At 38.0% G+C, this 19,987-nt stretch overlaps 1 protein-coding gene across 2 annotated transcripts in view; it reads left to right on the top strand.

The window, feature by feature from the left end:
- The window catches only part of DCDC2 (doublecortin domain containing 2), a 195,906-nt gene that overhangs the window by 59,099 nt on the left and 116,820 nt on the right, over positions 1-19,987 (top strand). For both annotated transcript variants that reach the window (XM_017878555.1, XM_017878554.1), the window contains 4 exons: positions 5,273-5,349; positions 5,471-5,602; positions 15,523-15,672; positions 17,355-17,409. In XM_017878555.1, coding sequence (XP_017734044.1) covers positions 5,273-5,349; positions 5,471-5,602; positions 15,523-15,672; positions 17,355-17,409 — 414 coding nt within the window. The remainder of the gene's footprint in view (positions 1-5,272; positions 5,350-5,470; positions 5,603-15,522; positions 15,673-17,354; positions 17,410-19,987) is intronic.

Here is a 19,987-nt window from a genome sequence, read left to right on the forward strand (position 1 = left end):
AATAAATCGAAAATTGAGCTTTTAAATTGTATGATCAGTTCTTCCAAGAGATTAATGGTCATTAGGTTTTTGTGATGGTATCATTTAACAGCATCCTTTCCTCACCTCCTTAGACAAAGTTTGTTTTTTTTGGACCAGGTTTTCAAGACATGGTGAATGCTGAGATTTGAGGCAGATGGATTCTCAGAAGCATTCAGTTTACAGCCCCAGGGAGCGATATTGCCACTTTATTAATTAGTTCATGGAGCATCCCTTTGGGCTAGTTTAGCAGGATTATTCCTACTTTTATAGGTCTAGAAATTGAGATGTGAAATGTTGAATTGGTTCATGTAAAAAGATTTAGGCAATCAGTGTCAAAATTCAGAATTCCAGACCTTTAGTCAGTTACTCAGTTTATCACCCTTGATCATGTTATTCCAAATGTGTATTTTTAAAGGAACAATTTTGAATTTATTGATTTCATTTTTCATAGCAAACAAATGCATCCAACTTTTAACTTGAATGTTGACCCAGCTGTGATATTGACCTACTGTTACGGAATTTGTGAACTTGACTTAAATTACTTACGTAAACTTACTGGGTTCACATGAAGCACTTTATTTTTGTATGGTCATCTGTGAGATTAACACAATCTAAATCTAAATAAGATGTCAGAGACAGACTGATATGTTGGAAACAGCATGTGATTTGTATCCAAGTTCTGCACTAGACTCCTAGCTCATCCCATTCCAGCAGGGTAAGAATAGTTAAGTTACTTTTGCCACCTTTGACTTCGGAAATATTTCTAAGAAATATTTTGCCTATCTATCTATCTATCTATCTATCTATCTATCTATCTATCTATCCATTCATCCATCCTCCACTCAGGGGTTAGAAATGGGGTTTTGTCAGCCTCTTCAGCCTGCTACAGAATGACTCCTCTCTCTAATTCACTCGGCTAACCTACTTCTCAATAACCAGATAAATTAGGGTTTTCAAGACAATGTTGAGCCCGGTGCAGAATCAAGGCAAGAGGTCAGTCATCAGTGTGTCCTGCTTTTGCTTGGTGTTGATTCCTTCACCAAATGACAAAGTCAAAGTACAAAGTGAAATACTGAATTTTGCAATGATAACTTATCATTTGATTGGTTTCATAGTCACAGATTACACGCTGGTCAGCCTGCTCACTCCATCCTTGGGTACATGGGGGTCTGAGTGGGAATACCTCATGCTCCATCTCTAGGTGTCCATCTCCTCAAACTAGGAGTGTTGATACTTAATATTACCCTCATATTTCAAGTTAACATTTATTTTCTTTACTTTCTTTTATTTTGAGATAGAGTTTTGCTCTTGTTACTCAGGCTGAAGTGCAGTGGCGCAATCTTGGTTCACTGCAACCACTGCCTTCTGGGTTCAAGCGATTCTCATCCCTCAGCTTCCAAGTAGCTGGAATTACAGGTGCGCACCACCACACCCAGCTAATTTTTGTATTTTTAGTAGAGATGGGGTTTCACTGTGTTGGCCATGGCTGGTTTTGAACTCCTGACCTCAGGTGATCCACCCGCCTTGGCCTCTCAAAGTGCTGGGACTAAAGGTGTAAGCCACCGCACCCGGCCTGAAGTAGCATTTATTTTTAAAGTGCAAGGGGAAGTGTATGGGCTAATAAGAAAATTGATTTAAAAATTCTAATTTATCATTATGTTCCTCATCATCTAAAGCCATCATGTCCCTAGAGTACCACCAATTGACCAACCCTTTATCCATGATTAGTGCTCTGGAGAAGTTCCTCTTATACCCAGTTGATTTGGTTTAATTTTTTTGTGTGTGGTTTATTACTTAAAATGCCTGCTAAAATGCATTTTATATAAAACGTGTTGTTTTAAAAGTATGAATCACTTTATATAATTGTCTTTTGTTTCTTTTACAATTCAGGTATACTACTTTGAGTAGTTTTCAGATTTTCAGTGTATCTGAAAACACTAATTTAGTTATTTTAATTATAGTAACTCCAGGAAATACAACTTTAAGATTAGTTTTCAATTCAGCTGGTTAATCATGAACATTTGGGGAACATTTTTGCCATGCTGAATGAGGAAAACATTATTATTTAAAAGAGATGGTTTGATTGAATTCAAGTAATAATTTACATACTCTGAATCAAATTACAGAATTATTTCAACAATCATGTATTTTTATGAATTTCAATATATTGTTTATAACTATCTGTGCTCTAAAGCAAAGTAGCATGTTTTAGACAACGCAACAAGATTTTTAAAGTTATTTATATAACGTATTAACTGTCACCTTTATTTCAATAATCCAACAAGATTTTAAACCATCAAGAATGGGTATGGTTAGAGAGTCACGCATTGAAGAGATAACAACAGAGCATCCTCTGTATGTGCTTAGTGCATTGCTAGGTAAGGCACTAAGGAGGAATGCTTGAGTCCAGGAGTTTGAGGTGAGCTCTGATCGCACCACTGCACTCTAGCCTGGGTGACAGAGCCACACCCTGTCTCTAAAAGGAGGGAAAAATGATATAACCCTCACTCATAAGTACCAATTTAAAACAATCTCCATGATAAATTATTAAATTAAAAAAGCAAGGTGCTGAAGAGTGGGTAAAACAGGACATCACTGCGTTTAAAAATTATATGTATATGCTATCTACATAAGATAATATGCATGTATATGTATAGACTATCTTTGAAGGAATATTTCCAACTCTGCAGCTTGGTGATTAGGGCACAGGAGTGGGAAGGACACTTCTTTTTTACTCTACACCCCCTTTAACACTTGAATTTTATTCAGGTGCATGCATTACCTGCTAAACATTTTATTTTATTTTTTCTTTTGAGACAGAGTCTGACTTTGTTGCCCAGGCTGGAGTGCAACGGTGCGATCTCAGATCGCTGCAACCTCCGCCTCCTGGTTTCAAGCAATTCTCATGCTTCAGCCTCCCGAGTAGCTGGGACTATAGGCGCACACCACCACACTCAACTAATTTTTGTATTTTCAGTAGAGACAGGGTTTCACCATGTTGGCCAGGCTTTCTCAAACTCCTGACCTCAGGTGATCCACCCACCTCAGCCTTCCAAAGTGTTGGGATTACAGGCGTGAGCCACCACACCCAGCCCTGTTAAACATTTTTTAAAAAGTCAGCATCACTTAGTGTGATGCTAGGTGTTAGTGTAGGGCTAAGAACCTGTGTGCTTAAGATGAAAAATGTTACTGTGATTAAATTTTAAAAATTGTACTCTAGAGTATTAAATTTTAACAAACATTTATTGTGCAACTCATAGGCATTGCCAAGCACTGTTTTAGGCACTGGAGAGTCACAGAAAAATTATTCATTCTTGTTTCTCTCAGAGATGGCATAATTCTACCAAGAATGGAGTCCCATAAATGATCTAGGGCTACTATTTGAATTTTAAGATAACTAGCAAAGTGCATAGCAAATAGTTAGGGGTTCATAGATACAGGTTCACTAAAACTCTACCACTTATTATGTGTGATTTTTAGGCTAATTAATTAATCAAGCTCCAGTTTCTTTAGTAAATTGGGACTATAGCAATACTACTTCAGGACATTGTTTTCATGATTAAAAGATATATAATGCATATAAATTACTTAGTACAGTGCTTGACATGAAATGTAGCACAACTGTTACCTATTTTTATAAATTAGTGTTGTTTGTAAGTTTTCCTTTCAAATCATGGGGTAAAATCACCTAAAACTCAAAGTGCAAGAATCAGTACTATAGTAGCTGTAGCAGTTTGAGACAGAAAGTGCAAGAAGAATGAGCAGGGAATGATTGGTGATACCTGAACTGGGCCTTGAAGAGCAGATGGAATTCCAGCAGGTGGAGAAATGAGGAGGGCATTTTAGCCAGAGGGGCAAAGGGAAGGCGTGGATGCAGGGGATGTTTTGGGAATGGAGGGGAGCAGGCTGGTTCGACTACAGTGCGTGACGAGGAGTCTGCGTGGAAGGAGTGTTGGTAGGAGATGAGGGCATCAAGTAAGCGGCTCTTGGTCCTGGGAGTTCTTGCAGGCCATGCTTGAAAGTCGGGATTTATCTTCCAGGGTTAAAGGTGGACACCAGATGGCAGGAGCCTGAAGAGAGGATAGGGTGGGAGGAAGTCAGAATAGGAATAATGAAGAGAGAGATGGCAGCTGTACTTGAGAGAGGCCATAAGGTCAAGGGGGAAGTTAAAGACACCAGGTGGAGATAGAGGGTCTTAAATGAATGGAACAAGCAGAGACAGCCAGGGACAAAATCAAGATGTGGAGTTAGCTTCATAAAGGCATACGGTTCGTTTTTCTGAGACAGGTAGAAAGGAGAAAAATGGTGAGGATATAGATAAGGTGAGTTGTGGAGGGAAGGAAGGTTGAGGGGCTTCGTTCCTACTGGCTTCTATTTCTTGACATTTGGAATGAAATGACCTGCTGAGAGTGTGTGTGCCTGGAGTGGGATTTTAGGGGTTAGGTTAGGGGTGAGGTGAGATGAGAGGTGAGGATTTGGACTGTCCACTGTGGGAAATGGAAAAAGAACCGTGGGAGGAGTGGAGGGCTGGCTGAGCAAGCTGTACTGAGGTCCAGCTGATGGCTTGATGCCCAAAGCTGTTCTCAGGTGAGGGCTGCTCGTGCGGCCCCGTGGTTCTAACAGCAGCTGGGACCCAGGAAGCAAAAAGAGAAGCGAAGGTGATCAGACCCACCCAGTTGCAAGGGCTGCGGGAATTGAGAATGCTGGCATGAGTGTACCTGATTCAGTGGGTTATAGGGGAGAAAGTGAAACCTGGGAAAAATTGCTTGTGTCAGTCTTAAGAGAAAAAGGTGGGGTCAGTCACTTGGTGGGGGCCAAGGATCAGAAAGCAGGTGCATGGGAATGGGAAAGGAAAGATGATGGAACACAGTATGTTGGGCTGCAGGCACAGCACTTCAGAGCTCAAGATTTTATAGGATTATTTTATTGTTGTTTTCAGAATGCATTGTTTAAAATTGTCTTAATATTTTGTAATACTCCATGATTTCGGGTTTTTTTTTTTTTTTTGCACAGATCATGAGCAGTGTGCCTAGGGCTTAAGGGAAATTTTTCTTTCTTGAGAGCTTTGTTAAGGGCTTATAATATTGCTAAAGGGTGAGCTCAGAGTTTATATAAATGCTGAGAAAAGCAAGGTTTTAACAAAGGCACAGCAAGTCTCAGGCAGTTCCCTAGAAACCTGTAGATTTTCCTCATAGAAAAAAAAAGCTAATACAAGCTTAGTGATTTATGTTTTTTTTCTTCACTTTTAAAGGTAAAACCAGTAATCCATAGCAGGATCAATGTGTCAGCTCGCTTTAGAAAACCACTTCAGGAGCCCTGCACTATCTTGTAAGTTGAAACCCTTTATACTTCAAGTTAAAATTGGCTTGGTGGTTTCCTTTTGGTTTGGAATTTGTGTTGTAGTTTTCAAGGCATAACTGTTTCAGAAGGTTTGCCTCCTGTTTTCCAGCTTGATTGCAAATGGAGACCTCATAAACCCAGCTTCTCGCCTCCTTATCCCCAGAAAAGCCTTGAATCAGTGGGATCATGTACTACAAATGGTCACAGAAAAAATCACTCTGAGGAGCGGGGCTGTTCACAGGTATGTCAAAACTGTCTTGTAAGTGGAGGAGTTTTCGAATTGTCGAAGATATTCTCAGGTGGCCCCGGAGTCACTGGTCTGTAGATTTGAATTTTGGTTCCCCAGGTAGGCGCCGTATACCTCAGTTTCTTTATCTGTAGAATGGAGATATACCTCATAGCATTGTTTAAAATGAGGTAATCCACATCATACAGAGCTTAAAACAGTCATTGACACATAGTAGCACATCACAAATATTAACGATTTTTATTCTTCGATTTACAGTGACTAGGCAAGCATAACTTCAGTTGAGAAGGATTTTTTGAAAGAGCCAGCCTCTTAACTCTTAATTGTCCTTTTTTTAAAAGGAGGCATTTATGATTATTTGATAGTTTAGACTATTTGCCTAGGGTAAAAATCAGATATCAGGAAGTATTAGTGCATTTAAAGAGGAGGCATAGAATAATTTAGTGGAGTTGTCTAAATGTAAGAAACCAAAAACATTTTTATCAGGTTCTGAAATTTAAGTGAAGATTAAAATCATAGATTTAAATTATGAAGCCTATGAAATTATCCCTCGATGGAGGCTGTCATTTATTTTCCTTCAGGTGGGAGGGTTACAAATAACATATACATGTGCACAACATATTAAAAGTATGTATGGGTACATACTGCTTTAGTACAGTGTACTCTTCCAAGTTTTTGTGTTTTCATACACATATGATAAAATAGTTCTCAAATGATTCCATATTATGTCTTTCAGGTAAATGTGTATGCAGATTGTTTGTATATTTACATGTATTAATATCTACAGTCTCATAGCAATTGAGATTTTAAATATAATTAGGTGTTTTAATTGAAAGGAATACTTTACATGTGGCAAAAAATTCAAATACGGTATAAGTAAAGAGTATTTCTCCTACCTTAGGCACGCCCAATCCCTCTTCCTAGTACTTTTCAGCATCATCCCGGAAATACTCTATGCATATATAAGCATATACATTTTTAATTTTTAATTTTATTTATTTTTTTGAGACAGGGTCTCACTGTGTCACCTAGGCTGGAGTGCAGTGATGTGATTTCAGCTCACTGCAGCCTCGTTTGTCCAGACCCAAGTGATCCTTTCACCTTAACCACTACACCTAGCTTTTTTTCTTTTTTGTAGAGATTAGATTTTGTCATGTTGCCCAGGTTGGTCTTGAACTCCTGGGGTCAAGCAATCCACCCGCCTTGGCCTTCCAAAGTGCTGGGATTACAGGTATGAGCCACTGTACCTGGACCACTTTTTAAAAACGTAAATGGAAATATATACATATACATATATATAAATAAATAAATACATGTATATACACACCCCCTTGATTTTTTCCTGTAATAAATCTTAGAGATTATTCTTATCAGCACAGATACCTCTATTTTATTATTTTTAATGACTACGAAATATTTTATTTATTTTTATTTTATTTTTTTTTGAGATGGAGTTTCATTCTTGTTGCTCAGGCTGGAGCGCAATGGTGGGATCTCAGCTAACTGCAACCTCCACCTCCTGGTTTCAAGCGATTCTCCTGCCTCAGTCTCTCAAATAGCTGGGATGAGAGGCACCTGCCACCATGCCCATCTAATTAAAAAAAAAAAATTTTTTTGTAGAGACTGGGTTTCACCATGTTGGCCAGGCTGGTTTCGAACTCCTTACCTCAAGTGATCCACCCGCCTTGGCCTCCCAAAGTGCTAGGATTACAGGTGTGAGCCACTGCGCCTGGCCCAAAGTATTCTATTTTAACACAAAGTATTCCAAATCCAAATTTTTTTAGTAAAAATTTTTAGTTGGGCAGCATCTCATTCTATAAAATAGAATGAATGTTCCCAATCTAATTTATTAGATCAGTTACCTCCTTTTTATAATTTCATTTTTTATTTTAGATTCAGGGAATACATGTGCGGCTTTGTTACATGGGTATTTTGCATGATGCTGAGATTTCGGGTACAGATCTCGTCACCCAGGAAGTGAGCATAGTACCCAATAAGTAGTTTTTCACTCTATTTCCCTTCCCTCTCTAGTAGTCAACAGTGTCTACTGTTCCTATCTTTATGTCCATCTGTACCCAATATTTAAGTTCCCACTTAATAGTGAGAATATGTAGTATTTGGTTTTCTGTTCCTGCATTAATTTGCTTAGGATTATGGCCTCCAGCTGCATCCATGTTGCTGCAAAGGATAGGATTTCAGTATTTTTTATAGCTGCGTAGTATTCCATGGTATATACACACCATGTTTTCTTTGTCCAGCCCACCACCGATGGTCACCTAGATTGCCTTCCACATCTTTGCTATTGTGAATAGCATGGCAGTGAACATAGCAGTGTGTGCTTCTTTTTGGTAGAACGATTTATTTTCCTTTGGGATTGATGGATATTTAGGTCATTTCTAATCTTTTGCTATTACATGTATATGTCTTTTTGTATAAGCAAAGTTTAGAAGTTGAATTGTTGTATTAAGTTTCAAATACCTTTAACATTTTGATAGATACTGCCAATTGCCTTCCAAAAAGTTTATCCTAATTTATATTTTCACTGGAAGTCTATGAGCAGGCCTGTTTGTCATACTGTTACCTGTCTAGTGAAACTAACATTTAGTCTTTTCACTCATGTTGAGTGAAAATAGTATTTCATTGTTTTTGGATTTTTATTTAATATACAACATCATCTATTGACTATTTCTTATGTGTCAGGTATTATTCTCAGTGCTTTACATTTTTGACTTAATTAACTCAATGACCCTATGAAGTAGGTAGTGTTTCTATTCTCTTTTAATAGACATGAAATGTGAGACATAGAGTGGGAAAATTATTTGCCCAGGGTTATGGAGATAGTGAGTAGCAGGGCTGGGATTCAAGCCTAGTAGGCATTCTGGCTCCAGAGCCTGTGTTCTTAATGACCAAGGTACTCTGTAAGTAAATGCCACATATTTATATCCATTGTATGTGAAATGTCTGTCATGGCCTTTGCACATTTATCTTATTGATTTATAGGCACTCTCCAGGGGTCCCCAACCCCCAGGCCATGGACTGGTACCCTTCCGTGGCCTGTTAGGAACCTGACTGCACAGCAGGAGGTGAGCGGCTGGCGAACATCACTGCCTGAGCTCCACCCCATCAGATCAGCAGCAGCATTAGATTCTCATAGGAGCATGAAGCCTATTGTGGACTATGCATGCGAGGGATCTAGGTTGTGTGTTCCTTATGAGAATCTCATTCCTGATGATTTGAGGTGGAACAATGTCATCTCATAACCATCCTGTCCGCCACTCCGTCTGTGGATAAATGATCTTCCACAAAACCAGATCCTGGTGCCAAAATGGTTGGGGACCACTGCTCTAGACATATTGGGGAAATTGACCTTTTCTGATATGAGTTTTAAGTACGCTTCCAGTTTGCAGTTTCTTTACATTTCTTTTTTTGATACAAATATCTTAAATTTTAATGCAGCCTAATTTTCAGTCTTTATAATCACTACGTTTTATGACTTACTTAGATCTTCCTTACTCCAAGATTATAAGAATATTCTCCTATGTTTTCTCCTTGTATTTTAAAATTTTGTTTAAACCTTTGATTTTGTTGGATTTTATTTTGGTGTCAGAAGTAAAGGCAGATCTCAATAATTGTAATTTTTTTTTACATATATAGTTTTGACATTTGACATATACATAAATGCAAACCTACCCAATAAGTAATATAAAGGACACAAAGATATGTACAGGTAATTTCATAGCCAGATATACCTATTCATACATATATTAATATGAAAAAATTTACACACAGAAATAAAATATATTCAAGTAAAAATATAGAAATGAAAATATAGTTATGTTTCTCAAACACTTGAATACTTGGAGAAACTTTTTTTTTTAAACTTGTATTTTAGGTTCACGGGTACATGTGCAGGTTTGTTACATAGGTAAACTTGTGTCACCGTGGTTTGTTGTACAGATTATTTTGTCACCCAGGTACTAAGCCTAGTACCCAATAGTTATTTTTACTGTTCCTCTCTCTCCTCACACCCTCTACCCTCAAGTGGGCCCCAGTGCCTGTTGTTCCTCTCTTTGTGTACATGTGTCCTCATCATTTATATCCCCCTTGTAAGTGAGGACATGTGGTATTAGATTTTCTGTTCCTGCGTTAGTTTGCAAAGGATGATAGCCTCTAGCTCTTTCCATGTTCCTGCAAAGGACATGATCTCACTCTTTTTTTATGGCTGCATAGTATTCCATGGTGTATATGTACCACTTTTTCTTTATTCAGTCTACCATTGATGGACATTTAGTTTGATTCCTTTTCTTTGCTGTTGTGAATAGTGCTGCAGTGAACATATGTGTGCATGGGTCTTTATGGTAGAATGATTTATATTCTTTTGGGTATATACCCAGTAATGGGATTGCTGGTTCAAATGGTAGTTCTGTTTTTAGCTCTTTGAGGAATTGCCACACTGCTTTCCATAATGATTGAACTAATTTATACTCCACCAGTAGTGTATAAGCATTCCCCTTTCTCTGCAACTTTGCCAGCATCTGTTATTTTTTGAGTTTTTAATAACCATTTTGACTGGCATGAGATGGTGTATCATTGTGGTTTTGGTTTGCATTTCTCTAATGATAAGTGATATTGAGCTCTTTTTCATATGCTTGTTGGTTGCAAGTATGTCTTCTTTTGAAAAGTATCTGTTCATGTCCTTTGCCCACTTTTTAATGGTTTTTTTTTTTCTTGTAAGTTCATTTTTAAGTTCCTTATAGATGCTGGATATTAGACCTTTGTCAGATGCATAGTTTGCAAAAAGTTCTCCCATTTTGTAGTTTATCTGCTTACTCTGTTGATGGTTTCTTTTGATGTGCAGAAGCTCTTAAGTTTCCCAATTGGTAATTTTTTGCTTTTGTTTTAATTGCTCTTGGTGTCTTTGTCATGAAATCTTTACCAGTTCCTTTGCCCAGAATGGTATTGCCTAGGTTGTCTTCCAGGGCTTTTATAGTTTTGGGTTTTACATTTAAGTCTTTAATCCATCTTGAGTTGATTTTTGTATATGGTGTAAGGAAGGAGTTCAATTTCAATCATCTGTATCTGGCTAGCCAGTTATCCCAGCACCATTGATTGAATAGGGAGTCCTTTCCCCATTGCTTGTTTTTGTTTCGTCGAAGAACAGATGGAAGTAGGTGTACTATTTTATTTCTAGGGTCTCTATTCTGTTCCATTGGTCTCCATGTCTGTTTTGGTCCCAGTACCATTGGTTACTGAATCCATGTAGTATAGTTTGAAGTTGGGTAACAGGATGGCTCCAGCTTTGTTCTTTTTGCTTAGGATTGTGTTGGCTATTTAGGTTCTTTTTTGGTTCCATTTAAATTTTAAAATAGTTTTTTCTAGTTCTGTGAAGAACGTTATTGGTAGTTTGATAGGAGTAATATTGAATCTGTAAATTGCTTTGGGCAGTGGCCATTTTCGTGATACTGATTCTTCCTATCCATGAGCATGGGCTGTTTTCCCATTTGTTTGTGTAATCTCTGATTTCTTTAGGCAGTGTTTTGTAGTTCTCATTGTAGAGATCTTTTACCTTCCTGGTTAGCTGCAGTCCTAGATATTTTCTTTTTTTGTGCCAATTATGAATGAGAATGTGCTTCTGATTTGGCGCTCAGTTTGGATGTTGTTGGAGTATAGGAATGCTACTGATTTTTGTACGTTGATTTTGTATCCTGAAACTTTTCTGAAATTATTTCTCAGCTGAAGGAGCTTTTGGGCCAAGACTGTGAGGTTTTCTAGATATAGTATCATGTCATCTGCAAACAGGGATAGTTTGGACTTCTTCTCTTCCTATTTGGATGCCCTTTATTTTTTTGTCTTGTCTGACTGCCCTGGGAAGGGCTTCCAATACTATGTTGAATAGGAGTGGTGAGAGAGGGCATCCCTTTCTTCTGCTGGTTTTCAAGGGGAATGCTTCTAGTTTTTGCCCATTCAGTGTGATGTTGGCTGTGGGTTTCTCATAGATGGCTCTTACTATTTTATGTTCCTTCGATACCTAGTTTATTGAGAGTTTTTAACTTGAAGGGATGTTGAATTTTATTGAAAGCCTTTTCTGCATCTATTGAGATAATCATATGGTTTTTGTCTTAAGTTCTGTTTATGTGGTGAATCACATTTATTGATTTGCGTATGTCAAACCAACCTTGATCCCAGGGATAAAGCCTATTTGATCATGGTGGATTAGCTTTTTGATGTACTGCTGGATTTGGCTTGCAAGTATTTTGTTGAGGACTTTTGTATTGATGTTCATCAAGGACAACAAACTTGACCTGAAGCTTTCTTTTTTACTGTGTCTCTGCCAGGTTTGGGTATCACGATGGTGCTGGCCTCATAGAACAAGTTGGGGAGGAGTTCCTCCTCAATTTTTTGGAAGAGTTTCACTAGAAATGGTACCACTTTTTGTATATCTGGTAGAATTTGGCTGTGAATCTGTCTGGTCCTAGGCTTTTTTTGATTGGTAGGCTATTCATTATGGATTCAATTTTAGAGTTCGTTATTGGTTTATTCAGGGAATAAATTTCTTCCTGGTTCAGTCTTGGGAAGGTGTATGTGTCCAGGAATATATCCATTCCTTTCAGGTTTTCCAGTGTGTGCATAGAGGTGTTCATAGTAGTTTCTGATGGTTATTTTTATTTCTGTAGGAGTCGGTGGTAACATCCCATTTGTCGTTCCTAATTGTGTTCATTTGGATCTTCTCTCTTTTCTCCTTTATTAATTCAGCCAGTGGCCTACGTATCTTATTTATTTATTTTTTTTAAAACACCACCTCCTGGATCTATTGATCTTTTGAATAGTTTTTCATGTCTTGATCGCCTTCAATTCATCTCTGATTTTGGTTATTTCTTGTCTTCCTCTAGCCCTGGAGTTGGTTTGTTCTTGCTTTTTTAGTTCTTTTAGTTGTGTTATTAGGTTGTTCATTTGAGATCTAACTTTTTTTGGGGACAGAGTCTCACTCTGTTGCTCAGGCTGAAGTGCAGTGGCATGATCTCTGTTCACTGCAGCCTCAATCTCCTGGGCTCAAGTGATCCTCCCACCTTAGCCAAGCAGCTGGAACTACAGGAGTGTGCTATCATACCCAGCTAATTTTTTTTTGTATTTTTTCTAGAAACAGGGTTTCAGTATGTTGTCCAGGCTTGTCTCAAACTCCTGAGCTCAGGCAGTCTGCTCGGCTCAGCCTCCCAAGTGCTGGGATTACAGGCATGAGCCACCATGCCCAGCCAACTTTTTGATGTGGTCGTTTAGTGCTATAAATTTTCCTCTTAACACAGCCTTAGCTGTGTCTCGGAGATTCTGGTATTTTGTATTTTTGTTCTTAGTTTCAAAAAACTTCTTGATTTCTGCCGTAATTTTATTACCCCAAAGTCATTCAGGAGCAAGTTGTTTAATTTCTGTGTAATTGCATGGTTTTGAGCAATTTTTAAAGTCTTGATTTCTATTTTTATTGTGCTGTGATCTGAGGGTGTGTTTGGCATGATTTTGATTTTTTTGCATTTTTTGAGGATTGTTTTGTGGTTAATTTTAGGGTATGTGCCATGTTGCAATAAGAAAAATGTATATTCTGTTTTGGGATGGGAATTCTGTAGAGGTTTATCACATCCATTTGGTCCAAAGTTGAGTTCAGGTCCTGAATATCTTTGCTAATTTTCTGCCTTTATGATCTAATACTGTCAGTGGAGTGTTGAAGTTTCCCATTATTATTATGTGGGAGTCTAAGTCTCTGTGTGGATTTCTAAGAACTTGCTTTATGAATCTGGATGCTCCTGTGTTGGGGGCATATATATTTAGGATAGGTGAAATGTAATTCTTAATATAATGGCAGATATGAGAGATTTGGTTGCTGCTTTCTTGGGACATGACCATTTTCCTTTAACATTAATCTTATGATTGGCCCCTCCCTATGCTTCAGTATACTCGTATAGAAAAAGCATCCCATAAAAATTTATTGAACTTGCTTTTATGTTTCTTGTGTTTGTAGCAAAAGAAGAAAGTAGGTCAACAACAGTTATATAAAAGAAGGCTAAAATCATGAATTAGAATTTATTCAGTGCCGGGCCAGGTGTGGTGGCTTACACCTGTAATCTTAGCACCTTGGGAGGCCATGGCAGGAGGATAACTTGAGCCCAGGAGTTTGAGACCAGCCTGGGCAACATAGCAAAACCTTGTCTCTATTAACAAAAAGAATTTATTCACTACGTTCTACCTACCTGCAGAGGAAACAAGTCAAATCTTGGCTGTTTCTAGAGTCCACAAGTATGCTGGCTTTTAATTTCTAGCTGTGAAATTACTACTGATTGAGATATAACTATTTTGAAGAAAAGTGGAGAAAGAATGCTTGGGTCTAGGCCATTGGCTCTCAAGCAGGTATGATTTTGTCCCTTGGGCACATTTGACAGTGCCCGAAACCATTTTTGGTAGTCCCAACTGGGGATGGGGTGGCTTCTGTTACTATTTAGTGGGTGGAGGCCAAGGGTGCTGCTAATAAACATCTTACAATGTACAGGGCAACCTACTCACCTTTCCAACAAAGAATTATCTGGTCCAAAATGTCAATAATGCCAGTATTTTGAAACCCTGGTCAAGTGTTTTTTGGCATAACATCTCACTATGTTGCCCAGGCTGGTCTTGAACTCCTGAACTCAAGTGGTCTTCTTGTCTCAGCCTTCCAAGTAGCTGGATCTATAGGCATGGGCCACCACGTCCAGCCTAAGTTAAGGCAGAAAACATGGAATTCTGGGTTAAGTGTTGATATTTAGACTTGTTAGGAGTAGAGGTACAATGTTATAAAGAAAGAGACTTTACCATCCGTATACTAACTAAAAACACAAATACATTTCAGGAATGTTGGTGGCTATTTTCATTGTATTTCATGGTTCTGTATAATATGGCCATTTATGTAATCAGGAAACAAACTGACAGGTCAATGTTTTGTTTATTTATTTTTTGCTCCTAAGTGACATTTAATCTTATTATGTAATATAGGAAGTCAGAAAGCTTTTTGATGATACTGAAATCCTTCCATTTATTAATACCTCTTGCTTATAACCTTAAAAAATATGCAGTGTCTTTCTGGTTTAGTTTTCTAATACTTATTTTCCTGTTCTTTAAAAAAATTCTGTGGACATTTAAAATCATCTGGTAAAATTATGACTGTTCTTTTAATAAGTAACATATTAATTGTAGTTCATAGCAGCAATTTTACAGTAAAGGAAGGTTATTGTGAAACTGCTCGATTCTGGGAAGATATAATGTTCACTCTTTTTTTGCTTAATGGGGACGGCAAAAAAAGAAAGAAGCACGAATGCTATGCAGTTCTGTATCATTAACACTGGCAATGGGTTCTTTTACCTCCTGCCCGCTCACCCCATTGTTCCTGACCTGGTTCTCTGTGTGTTTGTATGTAATACTTTGGTTGAGGGCTGTTCTTACACAGAATATGGTCAGAAACTTGTCAGTCTGATGAATATGCTAAGAAAATACAATTTAAAAATATTAAAATATAAATAGAAGGATCAATGTTCAATGGAAACATAGCTTTATTTAAAGCACTGTGATCTGTACAAGTAAATTTTTCTCCTCTAAAATTTTAATATGGCAGCAATAGGGATGCTTATGCCAGATCATCAGGCTCACTGGGATGAAACCCTGTACAGCAAGATAGTCATCGTATCTGCATTATAACATTAGCATTGAGTGGAATCTATTGATTTTGAGGCATCTATAATGCAATAATGAGAATAGTAACAAATGAGCTAAATTAAGCACAGAGTGTTTTTATTTCCTATGTAATTTTATTTTTTTGACATCCAGAATACTTTGTAATCTTAAGCAGTTCTTTAAATGTTGGTTAAAATTCTAATTGTTGGTGTTCATATTTTCGACAGGCTTTATACTTTAGAAGGAAAACTTATTGAGAGTGGAGCAGAATTGGAGAATGGGCAGTTTTATGTGGCTGTTGGAAGAGATAAGTTTAAGAAACTGCCTTACAGTGAGTTAATTTTTGACAAGTCAACGATGAGAAGAAGGCCTTTTGGGTAAGTCTTAATCCTTACCACTCCTCATGCTTTAGTTATCACTTGAAATAGCACTGGGTCTTTTGCTGACCACCATTATATTTTATGTAATTGATAATCTTATTTATTCACTTAGAATGGAAAGCATATATAGTATACATTGATCTTTGTTTTTATTGCCATGATGGGAGACTGAGAGCTATTGCACAAAAATATAATTTCTGGGAAGTTATGAAAGACTACATTTTTTTTTAGCGTGCGTGAAATTTATAGTAAGTACAAAAATTTATTATTGTGAAGAAGATACAGGGCAATGAGCTTCTCTATAGCAAACATTATTAGAAGTTTTTGTGTCTTAATAGTTGCTAGACCAAATAACTTTTCAGTTGGTTTAGATAGAAACATCCAAGAGTGTTAAAAAACCCATAATATTTTATACTTGTTTTAATAACTGTAAAATAAAAAAACAACATAATCTCACTTATGCAAATAGAGAGGATGGGTGTACAGTTAATGCATGTAAGATTTTAAGGATTATACTTTTAATTGCAATATACTGTAAACAGTTTTTCTCCATGAAACGTCATATATTTGTGAAAGATGCTTTATTTCAGCCAAGGAGATACATTGCGGAGTCACCCAAGAAGAGCTCTGGCCCCTGCTGCACTACCTCTCGGCTTGCTCATGGTGCCCAGGGATCCATCCCTGTTGCTTCTCCCAGAGATTCTGTGGCCACCTTGCCATTGCAAACCAATTTTTTTTGTGGTTGTCATCTGCAGAGATAGAGCAGAATATCACCAGTGTGTTTGCAATTAATTCACAATTTGTATAACTTGATGGAGAGGCTGGCCAAGAGCTTCTAAATAAGTAATAGATGAAATGGAATTTCAGGGGTGGTGTTTGAACTATGCAAGAGCACATGATTTTCTAGCACTTTTGAATTATTTACCAACTGACTTATTGCTAACCAACCTTACCCATCCATGAAATCAAATCCTTTAGCCATCTTTGCTAGGCAACCCTGGGTTACCCTGCTGTGAACAACAGTGCATACTTGATGATAATAAGAAAACTGTAACTCACGTTGGCCTTTCTCATACAATTAATAAGAATTTTTTTATATATGTGTCCTATTTTTGGAGAGATTCAGTTGGGTTTCAGGATGGGTCTTTTCTTAATAATACAGTTATCAACAAAACAACCTACTCTTACAGCCTAAAAGCATTTTTAGTTTTTTGGTGAGGACAACTTGTTTAAAAACTACCTGAATGCAAATGCCAGTGTTTTATCTCTGCTCTTCTATCAGAGGTAGACATAGGAGACATCACAGAAACAAAGGAAATTTGTTTTTAACTCAGTCTGGAAAAATCATTATTCACATTTGGAAATGATTTTTTGAAATGTAAATAGAACACTTTGGGATCTGGATAAAAATGCTATACAAACTTCAGGTGATACTAAACATTTATTTGTAAGCATTGATTAAAATAGTATACAGGAAAACATCACAAATCTTTTGGGATGGAATTTGGAAATTTTATGATCTTTGCGAAATTGGGAAAGTATATGTTAGTGTATGTTACCTACCTTTTGTGAAACACAGCAGTAAACAGTTGACTTCCAGGTGGGGATGTTAATTATCTTGCATTGTACATTATTTGTAAACAACATTCAGATTTCTAAATTTCAATTTGTTTCCACAGTCAGAAAGCTTCTTCACTACCTCCTATTGTAGGATCCAGAAAGTCTAAAGGGAGTGTAAGTATCAGATGCTTTCCTCGTTAATCTTCTATATTTTTTACATGATACAGAGACTGTCCTTTGGGTTTCAATTAAGTTCCAAGAGATAAAACTTAGGGGCTTTGTTGTGTATAACCAATTAAGTGAAACAGCACTAGAACTTCAATGTTACACTTATGGTCCTAAACAGAGCTAACGTTTTTTAGAACATGTATTTTTAATTTTTTTCCTTGTGTATACACCTGACATAATTTATATCGCACTTAAAATCTTGGCAATAATGCATCAAACTATAAGAACCAATGTAGTAGGTCACATCAATGATCATCCAGTCTTGGTTTCTATCTTTAACAAAGACTGAAAGGGAAGTTTTGGTGAGAAAAGGGATAATCCTCATTCATATTCATTGAAAAGATTGAGAATTGTTCCAAGTATTTAGTTTGCCATCTGAATATTTCCATTGATCATTTATTCGTTGTTAATTCAGCAAACATTTTTAAATCCCTACTCTGTGGGAGCAATGACAGCATTTAGTAGGTAATTTCCTGACCTACTTGTATTTTCTATCTGCGCTCCCTGATGGGGTGAGCTCCATGCCATGCCAGTGTGGCCTTGGCAGTTCTTCCTGGCAGAAGCTTCTCTTTCTTCCCTTTTGGTTGAATTGCCCGACAAGTTGTGATCAGAACTGATTTGACATCTTCCACCTACACCCTGAATTAACTAAGCAACATTCTTATTTTGGTACTTTGTAAAGTAAATGATTTCTAGGCAATGATATTGTCTCCTAATGATGATTTAGATCCCTCCTTTTTTTGGTTATATCATGTGAAATTCTTGAAAGAAAGAAAAATAATTTTGTATACATAAGTCATGCCAAACTCAGTATAATAGATATTTATGAAGAACTCATTAGCTGGGACTCTCATACTATTTATGATAAAAATAAAATAAAAATTAATAGAGCTCTTGCCCTCAAGCAACTTAAAATCTACTCGAAATAAAGAAGATAGCTTAAAAAGGCAACAAACAAGCTAATGCTAAACACCAAATATCTAGAGGTTGGTGACCATGAGAGGGAGGGAAGGAATGAATGTACAATGGCAGCAGTCCACAGAGGAAGTTGAATTTGAGCTCCGCCTTTGAAACTGTTTAAAATTCAGAAAAAGGTAGATGAGGGGAGAGGACCTTCAGATCCAAGGGAGGGTGAGAGGAACGGGGCAGATGGCATGCGAAGAAGCAGTCACGCTGGCTAACATTTACCAGGCATTTGAGGGCTCAGCACTATGCCAAGCTCTTTACAGTGGTGATTTATTTAACCTCACTCCACAAGGCAGGCATCTTTGTCATCTACATTTAAGAAGGAATGAAAAAAGGAATAACACAGAGTAGAAGTGACAGGTTCAAAGGCTCCCATTGAAGGCGGAGGTTGCAGTGAGCAGAGATTGCCCCACTGCACTTCAGCCTGGGCCACAGAGTGAGACCCTGTCTCAAAAAAAATGAACAAAATAACGTAAAATACAACACAATACAAACAAAGCCTCCTGCTGAGCAAATGGCAGGGGAGGAATTGCATCCACACAGCCAGCTCAGAGCTCCTGCTCCGGAGCCCCAGGACAGTGAGTCCCTTAGGCTGACTGGAACAGATGGTCCTTTTTGGTGTGGGGGCTGATGTGCCTGACATGGTAGGTGGTGGCAGTTATTACGTGACCTTGAATAGCAGAATGAAAAGTCTAGTCTTCATCCTCCAATAGAGGGCAGCCCACAAGGGCTTCTGAGAGGTGATAGTATTAATCTAAGTCCATTTTGGAAACATCAGATCTTTTACACAGAGAAAGAATTCACATGGTGAGAAGCCATAGATAAGTCGACGGTTATGAGGCACTTGCAACTATCTTGGTATGAGGTGAAAGGAGCCTAGACTGGGGAGGTGGCAGAGGCAGCAGGAAGTGATGATCTGGAAGAAACCAAGGAACAAAGGATTTGTGTGATGATTGGGTGCAAGGGGTTAATGGAGAAGTTGGGGCCAAAGATAACAGGTTTTTAAGCCTGGAATTTGAGAAAATGGTAGTTCTATGGCCATGAAGAGGGCAGCCAGAGCAAAGAATGACTACGTCATTTCAAACATGTTGAGTTGGAAGTATCATCAGGAAACTTAGTTGAAAGTGTGCTGCTGCAAGCAGTTGTAAATGGCAGAGCTGAGGCCTGACAAGGGCATCAGGACTGAAGTTGCAGGTTTTTTTTTGTTGTTGTTGTTGAGACAGGGTCTCACTCTGTCACCCAGGGTGGTGTACAGTGGCATGATCATGGTTTACTGTCGCCTTAACCTCCCAGGGTCAAGCGATCCTCTCATCTCAGTCTCCTGAGTAGCTGGGACTCCAGCCATATGCCACCATGCCTGGCTAATTTTTGTGTTTTTTGTAGGGACAGAGTTTCACCTTGTTGCCCGGGCTGTTCTCAAAGTCCTGGGCTCAAGCGATTGGCCTACCTTGGCCTCCCAAAGTGTTAGGGTTACATGTGTGAGCCACCGCACCTGGCCTGAGTTGTAGATTTGATCAGCCATGTAATGGTCCCAGTTGAATAGCAGACATAGCGTCAC

Source organism: Rhinopithecus bieti, unplaced genomic scaffold (assembly GCF_001698545.2).
Source record: "Rhinopithecus bieti isolate Rb0 unplaced genomic scaffold, ASM169854v2 scaffold_11110, whole genome shotgun sequence".
NCBI lineage: Eukaryota > Metazoa > Chordata > Mammalia > Primates > Cercopithecidae > Rhinopithecus > Rhinopithecus bieti.